Source organism: Schistocerca cancellata, chromosome 8, assembly GCF_023864275.1.
Source record: "Schistocerca cancellata isolate TAMUIC-IGC-003103 chromosome 8, iqSchCanc2.1, whole genome shotgun sequence".
Taxonomy (NCBI): domain Eukaryota; kingdom Metazoa; phylum Arthropoda; class Insecta; order Orthoptera; family Acrididae; genus Schistocerca; species Schistocerca cancellata.
The window spans coordinates 556515459-556532061 of NC_064633.1; the positions used below are offsets into that span (position 1 = coordinate 556515459).

The following is a 16603-nucleotide window of genomic DNA, read 5'->3' on the forward strand; positions in this document are numbered from 1 at the left end:
TCAGGTCTCCCTCATCTCCTAGCGCCTGGCAGATCCTCTGTATTGATCATCATCAGTGTGCCACATCAGTGTTGTGTTTAGTGCTGTCTCTCGTGTGCGTCAAGAGGTGTGATTTTAATTGTGTCCTGCCTTGAGGTTCGCCGTCAGTGTTACGTTATGTGCTATGCCATCCGTCGCTACCTTCATGCTCCAGTCATACTGTGCCTAGTGTTCTTTTAACCGTCGCAGTGTGTGGCTTTTTGTGTGTGGTACTTTTAAACAGTTTTTTATCTCCATTTTACAGTCACCACGTTTTTTGTCTATTGCCTTCCGTGATGTTCCCCCTTTTTTATATCTATGTTCACCTTATTCTCTCCTTTGCTGTTTTTAAATGTCTTCTATTGTTTTGTTCTATGTTCTTCGGCTGAAGAGCAGCGCCTATGCTGCTGCCAGCCCGCCCCGATGGGGAATTGAAATACAATAAAGGATAAGAGGAACGTTATCGCCAGTCTGCGACGGCTCACCTGAAGATGACTGGCAGGTGCCCAGTTGAAATATCGTGTGAAGTATTGAACGACGACCAGCTGCAAGCCCGAAATTTGTTTGAACAGGCCCAGATCATTTACACCATATGTAGCTTTGCTCTCTAAAAGGCCTTTATCCCATTATCGCAGCTATATATCTATTCGACGTTAACATGCATCACATCATCATTTAGCACAACTATGTATCCATTATCAGGAATTATGAATATACGTGCGATTTGCGACGCTTTCACTCTCCACAATATCGTGTTAACTAATTTTCTCTGTGCTTTGGTTAATTAGTGCCGCCATATTACACCAATGTGGCGCACTGCACAGTTCGTTATCTGAAGCAACGCCTTAGTGTTTTCATAATTAATAAATCACTATAAAACCACCTTGCACAATACTGGCTCAACTAGATTAACGAAACAGTATTTTCAGTTATGACGTGATTACTGTGTAATCAGCCTGTTTATTGTGCAAATACATGTGTGTACAAATGTGTTAACACGAGAGAGAGAGAGAGAGAGAGAGAGAGAGAGAGAGAGAGAGAGAGAGAGAACAAGAGTCATTTTAATTTAAAAAAATGTTCAAATGTGTCTGAATTCCTAAGGGACCAAACTGCTTAGGTCATCGGTCCCTAGACTTACACACTACTTAAACTAACTTAGGCTAAAAACAACACACACACCCATGCCCGAGGCAGGACTCGAACCTCCGGCGGGAGACGCCGTGCCCAGACGCCGTGCAGTCCGTTACGTGACGCCTCAAACCGCGCCGCCACTCCGCGCGGCTCATTTTAATTAATTTTCTATTACTGATCAATCGGATTTGTTTCTTCTTTGTCTGTTTACCGTGAATATTTATTGTCTGTTATCAATCTCTCAGTGACATTATTTCTTTCTCTCAGCGGGACTTTCATAAGTTCTTAGACAATTCTCCTGATTTATTTATTTCTTGAACATTTTTCTACCACGGGATCACGATGAGAGCAGCGTCCAATGCGGCTGGGATTTGTCTAAACACTGGCCTTCGCGCACTTCTATTGAAGCAAAACAGACCGGTACTGATCGTCTTTATTACGATGCGTAGAAGTTCCTGTTATGGCTGGATCGTAATCATATGCCATTTGCGTAACTGCAAACTGTCGTTTGGTGTTATACTTTGCGATGCTTAACTCTTCTGATCCGGCTGAGCACCAGGTACACGTTGTAAACTGCTTTTGCGGTGACGTGCCGCTGAAATATGTTATGCATAACTACACTCCTGGAAATTGAAATAAGAACACCGTGAATTCATTGTCCCAGGAAGGTTAAACTTTATTGACACATTCCTGGGGTCAGATACATCACATGATCACACTGACAGAACCACAGGCACATAGACACAGGCAACAGAGCATGCACAATGTCGGCACTAGTACAGTGTATATCCACCTTTCGCAGCAATGCAGGCTGCTATTCTCCCATGGAGACGATCGTAGAGATGCTGGATGTAGTCCTGTGGAGCGGCTTGCCATGCCATTTCCACCTGGCACCTCAGTTGGACCAGCGTTCGTGCTGGACGTGCAGACCGCGTGAGACGACGCTTCATCCAGTTCCAAACATGCTCAATGGGGGACAGATCCGGAGATCTTGCTGGCCAGGGTAGTTGACTTACACCTTCTAGAGCACGTTGGGTGGCACGGGATACATGCGGACGTGCATTGTCCTGTTGGAACAGCAAGTTCCCTTGCCGGTCTAGGAATGGTAGAACAATGGGTTCGATGACGGTTTGGATGTACCGTGCACTATTCAGTGTCCCCTCGACGATCACCAGTGGTGTACGGCCAGTGTAGGAGATCGCTCCCCACACCACGATGCCGGGTGTTGGTCCTGTGTGCCTCGGTCGTATGCAGTCCTGATTGTGGCGCTCACCTGCACGGCGCCAAACACGCATACGACCATCATTGGCACCAAGGCAGAAGCGACTCTCATCGCTGAAGACGACACGTCTCCATTCGTCCCTCCGTTCACGCCTGTCGCGACACCACTGGAGGCGGGCTGCACGATGTTGGGGCATGAGCGGAAGACGGCCTAACGGTGTGCGGGACCGTAGCTCAGCTTCATGGAGACGGTTGCGAATGGTCCTCGCCGATACCCCAGGAGCAACAGTGTCCCTAATTTGCTGGGAAGTGGCGGTGCGGTCCCCTACGGCACTGCGTAGGATCCTACGGTCTTGGCGTGCATCCGTGCGTCGCTGCGGTCCGGTCCCAGGTCGACGGGCACGTGCACCTTCCGCCGACCACTGGCGACAACATCGATGTACTGTGGAGACCTCACGCCCCACGTGTTGAGCAATTCGGCGGTACTTCCACCCGGCCTCCCGCATGCCCACTATACGCCCTCGCTCAAAGTCCGTCAACTGCACATACGGTTCACGTCCACGCTGTCGCGGCATGCTACCAGTGTTAAAGACTGCGATGGAGCTCCGTATGCCACGGCAAACTGGCTGACACTGACGGCGGCGGTGCACAAATGCTGCGCAGCTAGCGCCATTCGACGGCCAACACCGCGGTTCCTGGTGTGTCCGCTGTGCCGTGCGTGTGATCATTGCTTGTACAGCCCTCTCGCAGTGTCCGGAGCAAGTATGGTGGGTCTGACACACCGGTGTCAATGTGTTCTTTTTTCCATTTCCAGGAGTGTAATTCAAGGCATTTGACCAGAAAGACTGAAATATGCCGTTGTTAAACCCCTCTTTAAGAATGATGATACCTTAGCAACAATAATACACTCAGAAAACCCCAGTCTGGATTTCAGAAGTGTTGCTCTAAAGGGAATGCCTTTTACATGTTCAGTCACCGGATTTTGCAAGCATTAAATAATAAAATAGCGCCGGTTGCTATTTTCTGCGACTTATTTAAGGCATTTGACTGTATGAATCATAATATTCTCATAGATAAATTGAAGTTTTATAGGACCAATGGTATAGCCAACCAATGAATAATGTCAAATCTAACCAAAGGAATTCAAAAAGTTGCAATCAATAATTCAGTAAATATAGTGTGGGTTCGTAATTCGGACTGGGGAGAAAAAACATGTATGAGGTTCCCCAAGGCTCTATCTTAGGTCCATTACTGACACTTATATATGTAAACGATCTTCCGTCTAACACACAACAAGTAGGGTTAGTTGTTTTCGCAGATGACACTAGTATTGTAATTAGCCCAAGCATACATATAGAAACAGAACAAATTGTAAACAAAATGTTTAAAAGTATCGTTGACCGGTTTTCTGCAAATAGTTTCGCCCCCAATTTTAAAAAGACATAACATATTCAGTTCAGCTCATCTAGGGGAATTACACCAATGATCAATGTAAAACCTGCCGAGGAAGTAAATAGGGTGGAAACTTCAAAATTCTTAGATGTACATATTGATGAGGATTAAACCGGGAAAAGCACATTCTGGACCTCATCAAACGACTTAGTTCAGCTATATTTGCACCTGGAGCCATACCCAGTCTTACAAACTAAAATCCGCCCGAAAAGACCACGAAGGTCCAATGATACCAACCGGCCACCGTGTCATCCTCAGCTCACAGGCGACACTGGATATAGATATGGGGGCATGTGGTCAGAACAGCGCTCACCCGCCCTTGGGGAGAGACAAATCAGCAAGCGGGCAGATTTGCATAATTTCATTCGATAATGTCATATTGAACAATGTTCTGAGGTAACTCATCTTTAAGAAAGAAAGTATTCATTGCACATAAAACATGCTGTTGGATTAGATTAGATTAGATTAATTATTCGTTCCATAGATCCATAAAATAGGGAATCCTCCTCGGTGTGGAACATGTCAGATAGACACAGTACAAAAATGTAATTAGAAAAACTTGAGTTTCATTAATTTTAATGATCCTCAGTCAATAAACAATAAAATTATGTACATGAATTAAATTTAAACTTATAATATTTACAGGTTTAATACTTACATCTGCTTTCATTAAATTCATCATTCAGACATTTGCCAGTTTCTTGGTTATTACAACCAAGTATTGTCATAAATTAAAGTAAATTATTCATTTCAGTCATCCTCAGTTAAGAACAGTCAGATTATGTACAAGATTTAAAATTAAACTTCCACTATTTACAGACTTAAGACTTACATCTGCTTTCCATCCATCCATCATTCACACAGTAGGTAGTTACTTGTCTGTTACAACCAACTATTGTTAAAAATTAAAGTATAATAATTTTTTATTAAAATGGTCTACTGCACTTGTTGAGAAAGTCATGGGTTGATTAGAAGGTGTCGGCCACCAAAAACTTTTTAACATTATGATTAAATTGTGCCTTGTCTGAAACTAAACTCTCAATGGTTGCCGGTAACTTATTGAAAATGTGCATTGCTGAATACTGGACTCCTTTCTGGGCAAGAGTAAGTGATTTTAAATCTTTATGTATATTGTTCTTATTCCTAGTATTGATACTGTGTACTAAGCAGTTAGTTGGAAAAAGAGATGTATTATTTAAGAATAATATGCGGTGCTCACCTACCATCCTCTTGTAGTCATCTGTTTAAGAAGTTGCGCATACTGACTACTGCTTCACAGTTTATTTATTCCTTCACGAAGTTTCTTGTAAATAATCCACTACAGTTAAAAATGAACAATGATGTACACAATTACTGTACAATACCAGTAGGAAAAATGATAATCATTATTCCACATGAAGGTTGTCTTTAAGACGAAAAGATCTGCACAATGCTGCAAAGACTTGTTTTGATCACTTACCCAGTGATATAAAATGTCTCACAGACAGCAAATTAAAATTTGAATACAAACTGAGAAAATTTCTCCTTGAGAATTCGTTCTATTCCGTAGAAGAATTTCTGTTACTGAACGTGTAGCAGGTGGTGGGTAGGACTCACTGACTCACAAAATCTGTATATCATTTTTCCTTTCTGGAAAAAGTTAGAAATGTAACCATATGTAAAATTAATTTTCGATGTGAATGTAAAATGATTCTTTCCACATCATTACGATCTATAGTGCAACATGCTCCATGGATCATGAAAGTAACTAACCAACTAACTAATTAATAAAAGCTGAGTATACTTACCTTATAAACATCCAGCTGGCCACAGAAGACATCGAACTGGCTGTACAGGCTCTCGAGCATGCTGATGACCATCATGGGCGTGGCGTTGGAGCAGATGGACGTGAAGCCGACGATGTCGCTGAACAACATCGTCACATTGTCGTGCGTCGTCGCTTCGATGGTTTTACCTATAATGGTGGCATTCCAAAGCATAAATACCGACTCTTATTTAACTCCACTCAGTTAACGCGGTGAAACGGCATGCAGTTTCTATTCACAAACTGTACGAGATATATTTAAATTCTCCTTACATTTACTGGGACAGTAGAAGACTGTGGGAAGATAATAATAAATAGGAACCTAGGCCCACATGGGTACATATGGTTCACGAACAAACACTTGAAACAAGATGTTTTACACTGATAAACCTTTTTGGGGACACGGTTCTAATTCTCTGAGAAATACTGACCGACTAATCGAGTAAGACGATCAGTGGCGACAGCTGTTTCAGTGGTGGAGCGGGTTGTGGAAGATCGTGATCTCTGCACGCGCCGTGTGTGTCTTAGAACTGGACCGTGTCACAGTATTACTTTGTAAATATGCAAGACGCACTAAACTGCTACCGCATTTCACCCGCCACACGCGGGAGAATGAATACAGGGTGGTTCAAAATTAATGGGACACAAAGTATTTCTGTGACTGCAGTTATGATCTTATTTCAGAAATAAACATGTAGACTGAAAGGTTAATTCTCATAGTTTCCATTGGCATTCACAGATGTTCCATTTGTGAAACGGCAGATGTCTATCCGGCACTTCATTTCCTGTAAGACCCATTCCCAATCAACGGAGTTAGGAGCGCCACCTATCCGATGCCTTAGCTGCTGTAAGTCCTGAGGAAATGAAGGTACGTACGTAAACCATATCCTTCACACATCCCAAAAGAAAAACTAATGGTGTAAGGTCAGGCAACTTGTGGGACCACAACATGAACGACATATCATTAGACTCACGTATGACTGCTACTATTAGTTATGGCGCAGGAAACATTAAATTTCGGAGGATGACGCTGTTGTATAACAGAGGCTCAAGGGTTTTGTGCACCCCATATTCTCAGATTATGCTTGTTCATCTTCTCACTTAAGTGAAATACGGCTCCCTCAGAAATCTGTTTGTGAAACCATCCACCTCTTTCGCGCTTGAAAATCAGTGCAAAATAGCCTCCGTTTTCGGTCATCGGCTGGTTTTAGCGCTTGCAACATTTGAATTCTGTAAGCCGTGAATTGCAGGCGCTTGTGCAACAGGCATCACACTGTTGATTACGACACATTCACTTCTTTGCTGGCACGAGGCGTGGATTTTCGGGGGCTTCTTTCGCAGAACGTACGGATGTCTTCCAATACATCATTATTGGCAGATGGCCGTCTTATGGTTTTTTGCTTGCGCAATATACAGGGCTATTACAAATGATTGAAGCGATTTCATAAATTCACTGTAGCTCCATTCATTGACATATGGTCACGACACACTACAGATACGTAGAAAAACTCAGAAAGTTTTGTTCGGCTGAAGCCGCACTTCAGGTTTCTGCCGCCAGAGCGCTCGAGAGCGCAGTGAGACAAAATGGCGACAGGAGCCGAGAAAGCGTATGTCGTGCTTGAAATGCACTCACATCAGTCAGTCATAACAGTGCAACGACATTTCAGGACGAAGTTCAACAAAGATCCACCAACTGCTAACTCCATTCGGTGATGGTATGCGCAGTTTAAAGCTTCTGGATGCCTTTGTAAGGGGAAATCAACGGGTCGGCCTGCAGTGAGCGAAGAAACGGTTGAACGCGTGCGGGCAAGTTTCACGCATAGCCCGCGGAAGTCGACGAATAAAGCAAGCAGGGAGCTAAACGTACCACAGCCGACGGTTTGGAAAATCTTACGGAAAAGTCTAAAGCAGAAGCCTTACCGTTTACAATTGCTACAAGCCCTGACACCCGATGACAAAGTCAAACGCTTTGAATTTTCGGCGCGGTTGCAACAGCTCATGGAAGAGGATGCGTTCAGTGCGAAACTTGTTTTCAGTGATGAAGCAACATTTTTTCTTAAAGGTGAAGTGAACAGACACAATGTGTGAATCTGGGCAGTAGACAATCCTCACGCATTCGTGCAGCAAATTCGCAATTCACCAAAAGTTAACATGTTTTGTGCAATCTCACAGTTTAAAGTTTACGGCCCCTTTTTCTTCTGCGAAAAAAACGTTACAGGACACGTGTATCTGGACATGCTGGAAAATTGGCTCACGCCACAACTGGAGACCGACAGCGCCGACTTCATCTTTCAACATGTTGGTGCTCCACCGCACTTCCATCATGATGTTCGGCATTTCTTAAACAGGAGATTGGAAAACCGATGTATCGCTCGTGGTGGAGATCATGATCAGCAATTCATGTCATGGTCCCCACGCTCTCCCGACTTAACCCCATGCGATTTCTTTCTGTGGAGTTATGTGAAAGATTCAGTGTTTAAACATCCTCTACCAAACTGCGAGCTCGCATCAACGATGCTTTCGAACTCATTGATGGGGACATGCTGCGCCGAGTGTGGGAGGAACTTGATTATCGGCTTGATGTCTGCCGAATCACTAAAGGGACACATATCGAACATTTGTGAATGCCTAAAAAAACTTTTTGAGTTTTTGTATGTGTGTGCAAAGCATTGTGAAAATATCTCAAATAATAAAGTTATTGTAGAGCTGTGAAATCGCTTCAATCATTTGTAATAAGCCTGTACATCCTGTCTCTCCGAATTACTTTGCCCATCTAGCAGTGTTGTGCCACTTCACCAAATTTAATCTAATGCTAACATCAGCAGTCAACAATGACGACAGCTTTCCTTTGTTTGATTGTTGCCAACCCAAGCTGTGAGAGTTAATCTTTCAGTCTACAAGTCTATTTCTGAAATAAATTGTTACTGTAGTCTGTCCTATTCATTTTGAAACACCATGCACTATCATTTAGTTGCATGGAAACAGTTTGCCCAGTTTTTAAATTTTTTTGGGGGCCGGAGGTGTGGGAAAATGGATTGAGGTGGAGGAAATGTTTATCAGTTTTCTGGATGGTACCACGTGGCTCACGACGATTCCCGCCATTATCTTCATCTCAGAGCAGCACCTACACCAAAGTCTACACCAACGTCCTCAATTACAGTGGAATTTTGCCTAGCGGGCATAATTTGTTCCAGAATCTTACTCGTACTGCGAAACATTCGTTAAGAGAATCAATTTATCCCATATAAATTAATGTAAAATACGATCATGCGTTGGAGAATAGTACATACCACCTTCCTTGCAACTGCTGTCAATCTGTGTATGTGGGCCAAACATGTAGGAATTTCAGAACCAGGTATACAGAACAACTCAGAGCACTGAAAAGCAATAGCTCATACTCAACATTTGTAGACCACTTGATAGCACACAATCACCACCCAACAAACATTGAAACTGCCTTACACATCATAAAAACTAGTAGCAGCTTATACCAAAAATTAACCATAGAAGAAAACTATCACATCCAAAAATCAATAGCCCAAGGAAAGAAAGCACTCAATGAATACAATTACTGTGCAACAAAACCCTCTTCACCACGACAGAACCCACACCAAAACTACTGATGGAAAAAAATGAAATCCTTCTCCCTCCCTCGCCCACCCTCCTTTCTCTCTCTCCCTCTCTGCCCCAGTCCTCAACGCACACACGCACACCCACATAAACCATACATCACTGACACCAAATACAATTCAAACCCGCGCACCTCACCCAGCCAAAATGCGACACAACATTATCGTCAAATAAATTTGTAGCTCACGTAGCCACTGGTTTCAAAAAATGTTTAAATGTGTGTGACTTCCTAAGGGACAAAACTGCTAAGGTCATCGGTCCCTAGGCTTACATACTAATTAAACTATCTTTAACTTATGCTAACAAGGACACACAAACCCCTGCCTGGGGGAGGACTCGAACCTCCGACGGGAAGGGCCGCGCAGTCCGTGCAAGAAGCTTCAAACCGCGCGGCCACCCCGAGCGGCTGCCACTGGTTTACTGGGCTGACGAAATTCAACATACGATGCAACCGATTCCCATGCTTTCAGCATTTCTCTTATTGCGCCAGAAGATTGCTGCTTTGATGTTACAGCCTCCTTCTCCTTCTCTGAAAAACTCACCTCCACAACTTCCTGCTGTGAAACACACTGCATCTCCGTAAGTTCTTCGGTGGTTATTTCTTGGTTGTGATCTTCCACAAACTCCTCGATATCATTGTTATCCATCTCTAGTCCCATGCTCTTGGCCAAAGACGCAATATCGTTGACTGCAGGCTCCACAGGTACTGCCTCAAATGCCTCAGAGTTACGTTCGACAGTGAAAAGTGGTCATATTCTTGAACGTTTCCCCCGCCGTGCGCGAACGGCTCGTGACGTCACACTAAATCGTCGTCAGTCGTTATACGAAACATCACTCGTTAAGCGAGTCGTTTTTTTATAATCTGTTTTGCTCGTTGTGTGAATTGCGCGCTATGGGAGGTGATCGTTAAGTGAGGCTCCACTGTATTGGTTTTGTATGATACGGTCTAGAAATGGTTCAAATGGCTCTAAGCACTATGGAACTTAACGTCTGAGATCATCAGTCCCCTAGAACTTAGAACTACTTAAACTTAACCAACGTAAGGACATCACTCACATCCATGCCCGAGGCAGGATTCGAACCTGCGACCTTAGAACCGCTCGGCCACATCGGCCGGCGATACGGTCTCTGTCTTTCCTTACAATTTTGCCCTCCACAGTTCCGTTCCGTTATTTCCTGATAACAAAGACTATTTCAGTGAATTCACGCAAATTATTAAATGACCAACCGATTTTCACAGACTAGTCGTTCATTACCAATAGCGACAAGAAATTCTTGGTCATGTTTAGACTTGCCCATGACCAAACAGTGAATAAAGTTTTACGATTTGTTGGCATATCAGTATGGCTGTCCAACGTGTCTACAACGAATAGTGTACCAGTCGCAGCCACGTGTAACAGAACGAAATAAATGATCGTATGGCGTTATTGACCGGAGACCCCCTCTGCGCTTGTTTGGCCGCCTGTCATTTTGTTGACTTGCGCTTAGCTGAAGGTAAGATGAAATGTTTGGGAGAACACAAACGCCCAGTTCGTCGAGTGAAGAAAATCTGCGACCTGGCTAGGAATCGAACCCGGGACTGTAGATCTAGAGCTAACGACACTGAGGACTAGACCTCACATGCGGACACGCGGAATAAGAAGAGTGGTCGCAAAGAGGTCGAAACAAAGAAGCACCGGAGAGTGTGTCTTACCTTGCAATGACAACCAGTTTCAAACACGACAAGAACTGCAGTTCTCTGTGACTACATATCCATCTCAGGCAGCATCCCAGTGAACTCTGCAAAAGGGACTGCATGAAAGGGACATTTGCAAAGCATTGCGCACAGCAGCACATAAGTCTGTATGTCTTCAGTGGGCCTAACAACACAGGAACTGGAAAGTTAGCTGTTTGGAGGCGTCCAGTGTGATTCGAGGAATCTTGATTTTGTCACTTTTTAAAGGACATATACCGTCGAGTGCATCGAAGGCGCAATGAGGCGTTTAACTCGCAGTGTGTGGAGGGTATAGTTCAGACGGCAGGTGGTCCTGTGACGCTTTATTTATTATTTGTTTATTGCTTATTTAGCCTGACCAGATTACGGCCATAAGGCCCAATGTTACATCTGAGCAGGAGCACAACACACAGAGAATATATTACAAAACTTCCTTTAATGATATTAATAATAATAATAATAAAAAGAGTAACAGTAGCTGACACTAAAAACAAAATTAAAATAATTGTAATTACGAGGGCAGTTCAATAAGTAATGCAACACATTTTTTTTCTCGGCTAATTTTGGTTGAAAAAACCGGAAATTCCTTGTGGAATATTTTCAAACATTCCTGCTTCGTCTCGTATAGTTTCATTGACTTCCGAAAGGTGGCAGCGCTGTACAGAGCTGTTAAAATGGCGTCTGTAACGGATGTGCGTTGCAAACAACGGGCAGTGATCGAGTTTCTTTTGGCGGAAAACCAGGGCATCTCAGATATTCATAGGCGCTTGCAGAATGTCTACGGTGATCTGGCAGTGGACAAAAGCACGGTGAGTCGTTGGGCAAAGCGTGTGTCATCATCCCCGCAAGGTCAAGCAAGACTGTCTGATCTCCCACGTGCGGGCCGGCCGTGCACAGCTGTGACTCCTGCAATGGCGGAGCGTGCGAACACACTCGTTCGAGATGATCGACGGATCACCATCAAACAACTCAGTGCTCAACTTGACATCTTTGTTGGTAGTGCTGTCACAATTGTTCACCAGTTGGGATATTCAAAGGTTTGTTCCCGCTGGGTCCCTCGTTGTCTAACCGAACACCATAAAGAGCAAAGGAGAACCATCTGTGCGGAATTGCTTGCTCGTCATGTGGCTGAGGGTGACAATTCCTTGTCGAAGATTGTTACAGGCGATGAAACATGGGTTCATCACTTCGGACCTGAAACAAAACGGCAATCAATGGACTGGCGCAACACCCACTCCCCTACCAAGAAAATGTTTAAAGCCATACCCTCAGCCGGTAAAGTCATGGTTACAGTCTTCTGGGACGCTGAAGGGGTTATTCTGTTCGATGTCCTTCCCCATGGTCAAACGATCAACTCTGAAGTGTATTGTGCTACTCTTCAGAAATTGAAGAAACGACTTCAGCGTGTTCGTAGGCACAAAAATCTGAACGAACTTCTCCTTCTTCGTGACAACGCAAGACCTCACACAAGTCTTCGCACCCGAGAGGAGCTCACAAAACTTCAGTGGACTGTTCTTCCTCATGCACCCTACAGCCCCGATCTCGCACCGTCGGATTTCCATATGTTTGGCCCAATGAAGGACGCAATCCGTGGGAGGCACTACATGGATGATGAAGAAGTTATTGATGCAGTACGACGTTGGCTCCGACATCGACCAGTGGAATGGTACCGTGCAGGCATACAGGCTCTCATTTCAAGGTGGCGTAAGGCCGTAGCATTGAATGGCGATTACGTTGAAAAATAGTGTTGTGTAGCTAAAAGATTGGGGATTAACCTGGTGTATTTCAATGCTGAATAAAACAACCCCTGTTTCAGAAAAAAAATGTGTTGCATTACTTATTGAACTGCCCTCGTATAATAGTAAAGAGCATTAAGAATGCCACAGATCAGCTTAGCACATTTGAAATCATGTTTAGTATTATTAGAAGCGGAATGGATAAAGGAAGAGAATAAGACTGAAATTATAGTGAGAGTGGCTGTTAGGAAAGAACAGAAACAATTAGAGAACTCTGCTGACAAGGAGTAGGAACGAGTTCTGGATGGGGAGGGGTACTGGTCAGAATGTGCTGCACAGAATACAGGAGATAAGGTGGACCATGATCTGTCTTTTGAAGTTTAGAAGGAGTTTAATTTCCCTATTTTCAGGACTATTGCTCCAAAGTTGGGTTCTTGATACAGAAAATGGTTCAGAAAACATGGCAGTGCTCGGTGATGGTACAGTTGAGAACGAGTTTTCCTTTGTTGAGAACGAGTATTTCTACTGTGCTGTTCAGACAGTAGAGTGAGAGTTGAGGACCAATAAGACGGAGTGCAATCATTTGGAAGACAATAGAGCAAACACAGAGTATGAGAGCCTCTACGCTTGTAGCCACGTAGCCATGACAGGCCGGTGAGACATTGTCGAAAAAGCTTAAGACACAACTATACCGTACGTAAGCATTCATCGCCAGATCCAGTCCGCATGAGCTTTCGTATAAAAGTCCTTGAAGAATGATCTCACCACAGTAAAATATGGGGAATATTAGGGTCTCTACAAGCTTGTTTTTACGCTCAAGAGAAAATACATTTTTATATTTCTGTACTGACAAGGGAATGGTCAGACTTGTCATGTCGAAACCTGTGTTGCTTTTTTTACCACTGTGAGTTAACATTGCAAGAAGTCTGTACGCAGAATTTTAGCTGCTGACATGAACTGGAAGTCTGTAAAGAATTTGATGAAGTAAGACATTATTGTCGCATGGTTTCCGCGCTTATAACTACCTCTTGTACAACCCTGACCTCTCTCGCTACGTTATACCAACGCCATCTAGGGACAAGGTGGCGTTAGCTACGCGCCGCTCTCTTGCCACAGCAGTGAGAGAGCTGATTCCCCCACTGAAAGGGATCGTATGATAATTAAACATTCGTTGACAAATATGGCTGATATGTTATCTACAACATTCTTTCCAAATAGCTATGAAATAGACACAAATAAAAATACGGTTTAGAACACGTCCAAATTTTATTTCTTGTAATTATCTCGAAAATGCGAAATATTGATACAATGTTCAAAACAGGTTTTTTGTGCACCAAGAACATACAAGCAAAGACGACATATGACAGCCCTGTGAATCACAGACGTTGTTAGATGTCCGTAGACAAAACTTGGCTGGCGTTAGGAATGAATCAGGCCTAGTATCAGTATATTTCGAGGAGTGCCACGCATATTTAATCAAATTCTGAAACCGTGGGGAGGAAAATTGATAATGTACTACTGATTGCAGCTTGAGAATATTGTCACAGTGATACACAGGAAATTGCAGTGATCTGCACACAATAATTTTCTCTGTTAGTTTTCTGTAAAATACCTTCCACTGACGGAAAAATTCTCTGCCCAAAGGTTGAATTACGTTCGCAGTGCCGGGTGGAATATGAAGTATCTCTACTTCTTTGTCAGGGTGGGCTCGAAATACAGCTTTTAATGAATCAGACCTTTTATGACCTGATCACGAATCTAGAAGGAGAAGAGATTTGTTCCCGCAGAACGGAAGAAAAGCATGACGCACGAAAAGTGTAACGTTTTCATTTCCCATTTTTCCAGACTTCGATGCGTCTACCACAAGATTGTTTGCGTAGAACATTGTTCTTTTGACACGTGGTCCAAAACGTCCAGTTGGTTCTTGAAGACACACATATAGGCTAGTTTAGGCAGAAATGAACCGTCCAGAGTAATTATGGGCATTATAGTGTATGAATGGGTGAGTGCAGTCGTGGACTGCGCAATCGCCTCAATATGTTTTTCCCCTTTGAATGACAATGTTCTTTTCGCATGCATTTCTTTTTGAAAACCTGACTGATCTGCATTGTACACGTACGATTCACTAAAACTAGCAATCTTATTTTTTGCATTCGTAAGAAAAGCTATCATTTCGATTTGTGTCACTTCATTTTCCGACCTGTTTCTCGATACAAATTTTATTATTTTTATTGCCACAATTTTATGTGATCTTTTGAAGCGACTAATCCAACTTTGAGAAGCTGTAAATTCTTTAGTGCCTATCGCGTTGGCAATCTCTAACGCCCAATCACGCAAAGTTGTATCGCTGACATTAAATGACTGTTGCCTGGCATCGGTAAATAGCTCAAAAAGTCGCGCATTTATCTCCGTCGCAATTTGCAGTCGACTCTTACGTCGTCCACCGACTTCCTTTTTCCATCTAGACAATTCACGTTCAGAACAGACAAACCGATACTTATTTTGAACAGTATTTACACATAGGCGTTTGTTACCACTTTCGTTCAACCAATACGTCACCGCTTTTTCTTTGTCTGATAAGGTAATTATAGTTGCTGGTGTTACTTTCGGAGATAATTGATGATGGTACGTGGCACTATCACTCGAAGAGTCTTCATGAGTGCAACTTTCGTCGGTGTCTTCGCCGTCTGTAGATTCACAGTCTGCAATATCGAGTGTTTCAGTTGTTTCTAGCCACATGTCTGCGCCATTTACATGCTCGTCTGGAAGTTTAACAACCATGTCGCACAACACATAGTCTTCACGCGTGTTTTCTGTTGATTGCTTCATTTGGCGTCTATGGCATATCTCCATGGCAAGCAGCAAAACATTTACAGGGTTCACCATCACCTGTGAGGGGAGATTGATTGTTCACCGTAAAGTGGCTTGCGGAGTATAGATGAACATGTACAGAACATCTTTCCTATCTCTAACCAGTTTCAGGACGGAATGTCTCGAAATACGTACCAGAAATTAAAAGAACGTGGATGCCACAGAAACGAATATTCGTTTCCCGTTTCCACCAAAACCGTGCAGCGATATTCCTCTTTAGAGAACGCCGCGATAAGACGGCCGCACTTCCCGACCATGCGCACAACGCTCGCGACTCGCCATTTCCAGGGGTGGCCAGCCGTCACTGCAAGCGCCAAGCAGGAAACACAGCCATGTTCCTGATTTTTTTTAGGTGACTTCCAGTTCATGTCAGCAGCTACAATTCTGCATACGGACCTTTTGCACAGTTAAATAACAGTGCTAAAAAAGCAATACATGTTTCGGCATGACAAGTCTGACCATTCCCTTGTGAGTGACGTGACGCTGACACTTTCTTACAGACTGCAGTTCTACATCTACATCTGCATTTATACTCTGCAAGCCACCCAATGGTGTGTGGCGGAGGGCACTACACGTGCCACTGTCATTTCCTCCCTTTCCTGTTCCAGTCGCGCAAGGTTCGCGGGAAGAACGACTGCCGGAAAGCCTAGGTGCGCGCTCGAATCTCTATAATTTTAAATTCGTGATCCCCTCGAGAGGTATAAGTAGGGGGAAGCTATATATTCGATACCTCATCCAGAAACGCACCCTCTCGAAACCTGGACAGCAAGCTACACCGCGATGCAGAGTCTGCCCCTTGAGTTTGCTGAACATCTCCTTAACGCTATCACGCTTACCAAATAACCCTGTGACGAAACGCGCCGCTCTTCTTTGGATCTTCTCTATCTCCTCTGTCAACCCGACCTGGTACGGATCCCACACTGATGAGCAATACTCAAGTATAGGTCGAACGAGTAAGCCACCTCCTTTGTAGATGGACTACATTTTCTAAGGAATCTCCGAATGAATCTCAACCTGGCACCCACC

The 16603-nt window shown here is 43.7% G+C and overlaps 1 protein-coding gene across 1 annotated transcript in view; it reads right to left on the reverse strand.

Moving 5' to 3' along the window:
• Window positions 1–16603, reverse strand: part of LOC126095686 (head-specific guanylate cyclase-like) — a 230754-nt gene that overhangs the window by 145535 nt on the left and 68616 nt on the right. The window contains exon 4 of the mRNA XM_049910442.1: window positions 5610–5776. Coding sequence (XP_049766399.1) covers window positions 5610–5776 — 167 coding nt within the window. The remainder of the gene's footprint in view (window positions 1–5609; window positions 5777–16603) is intronic.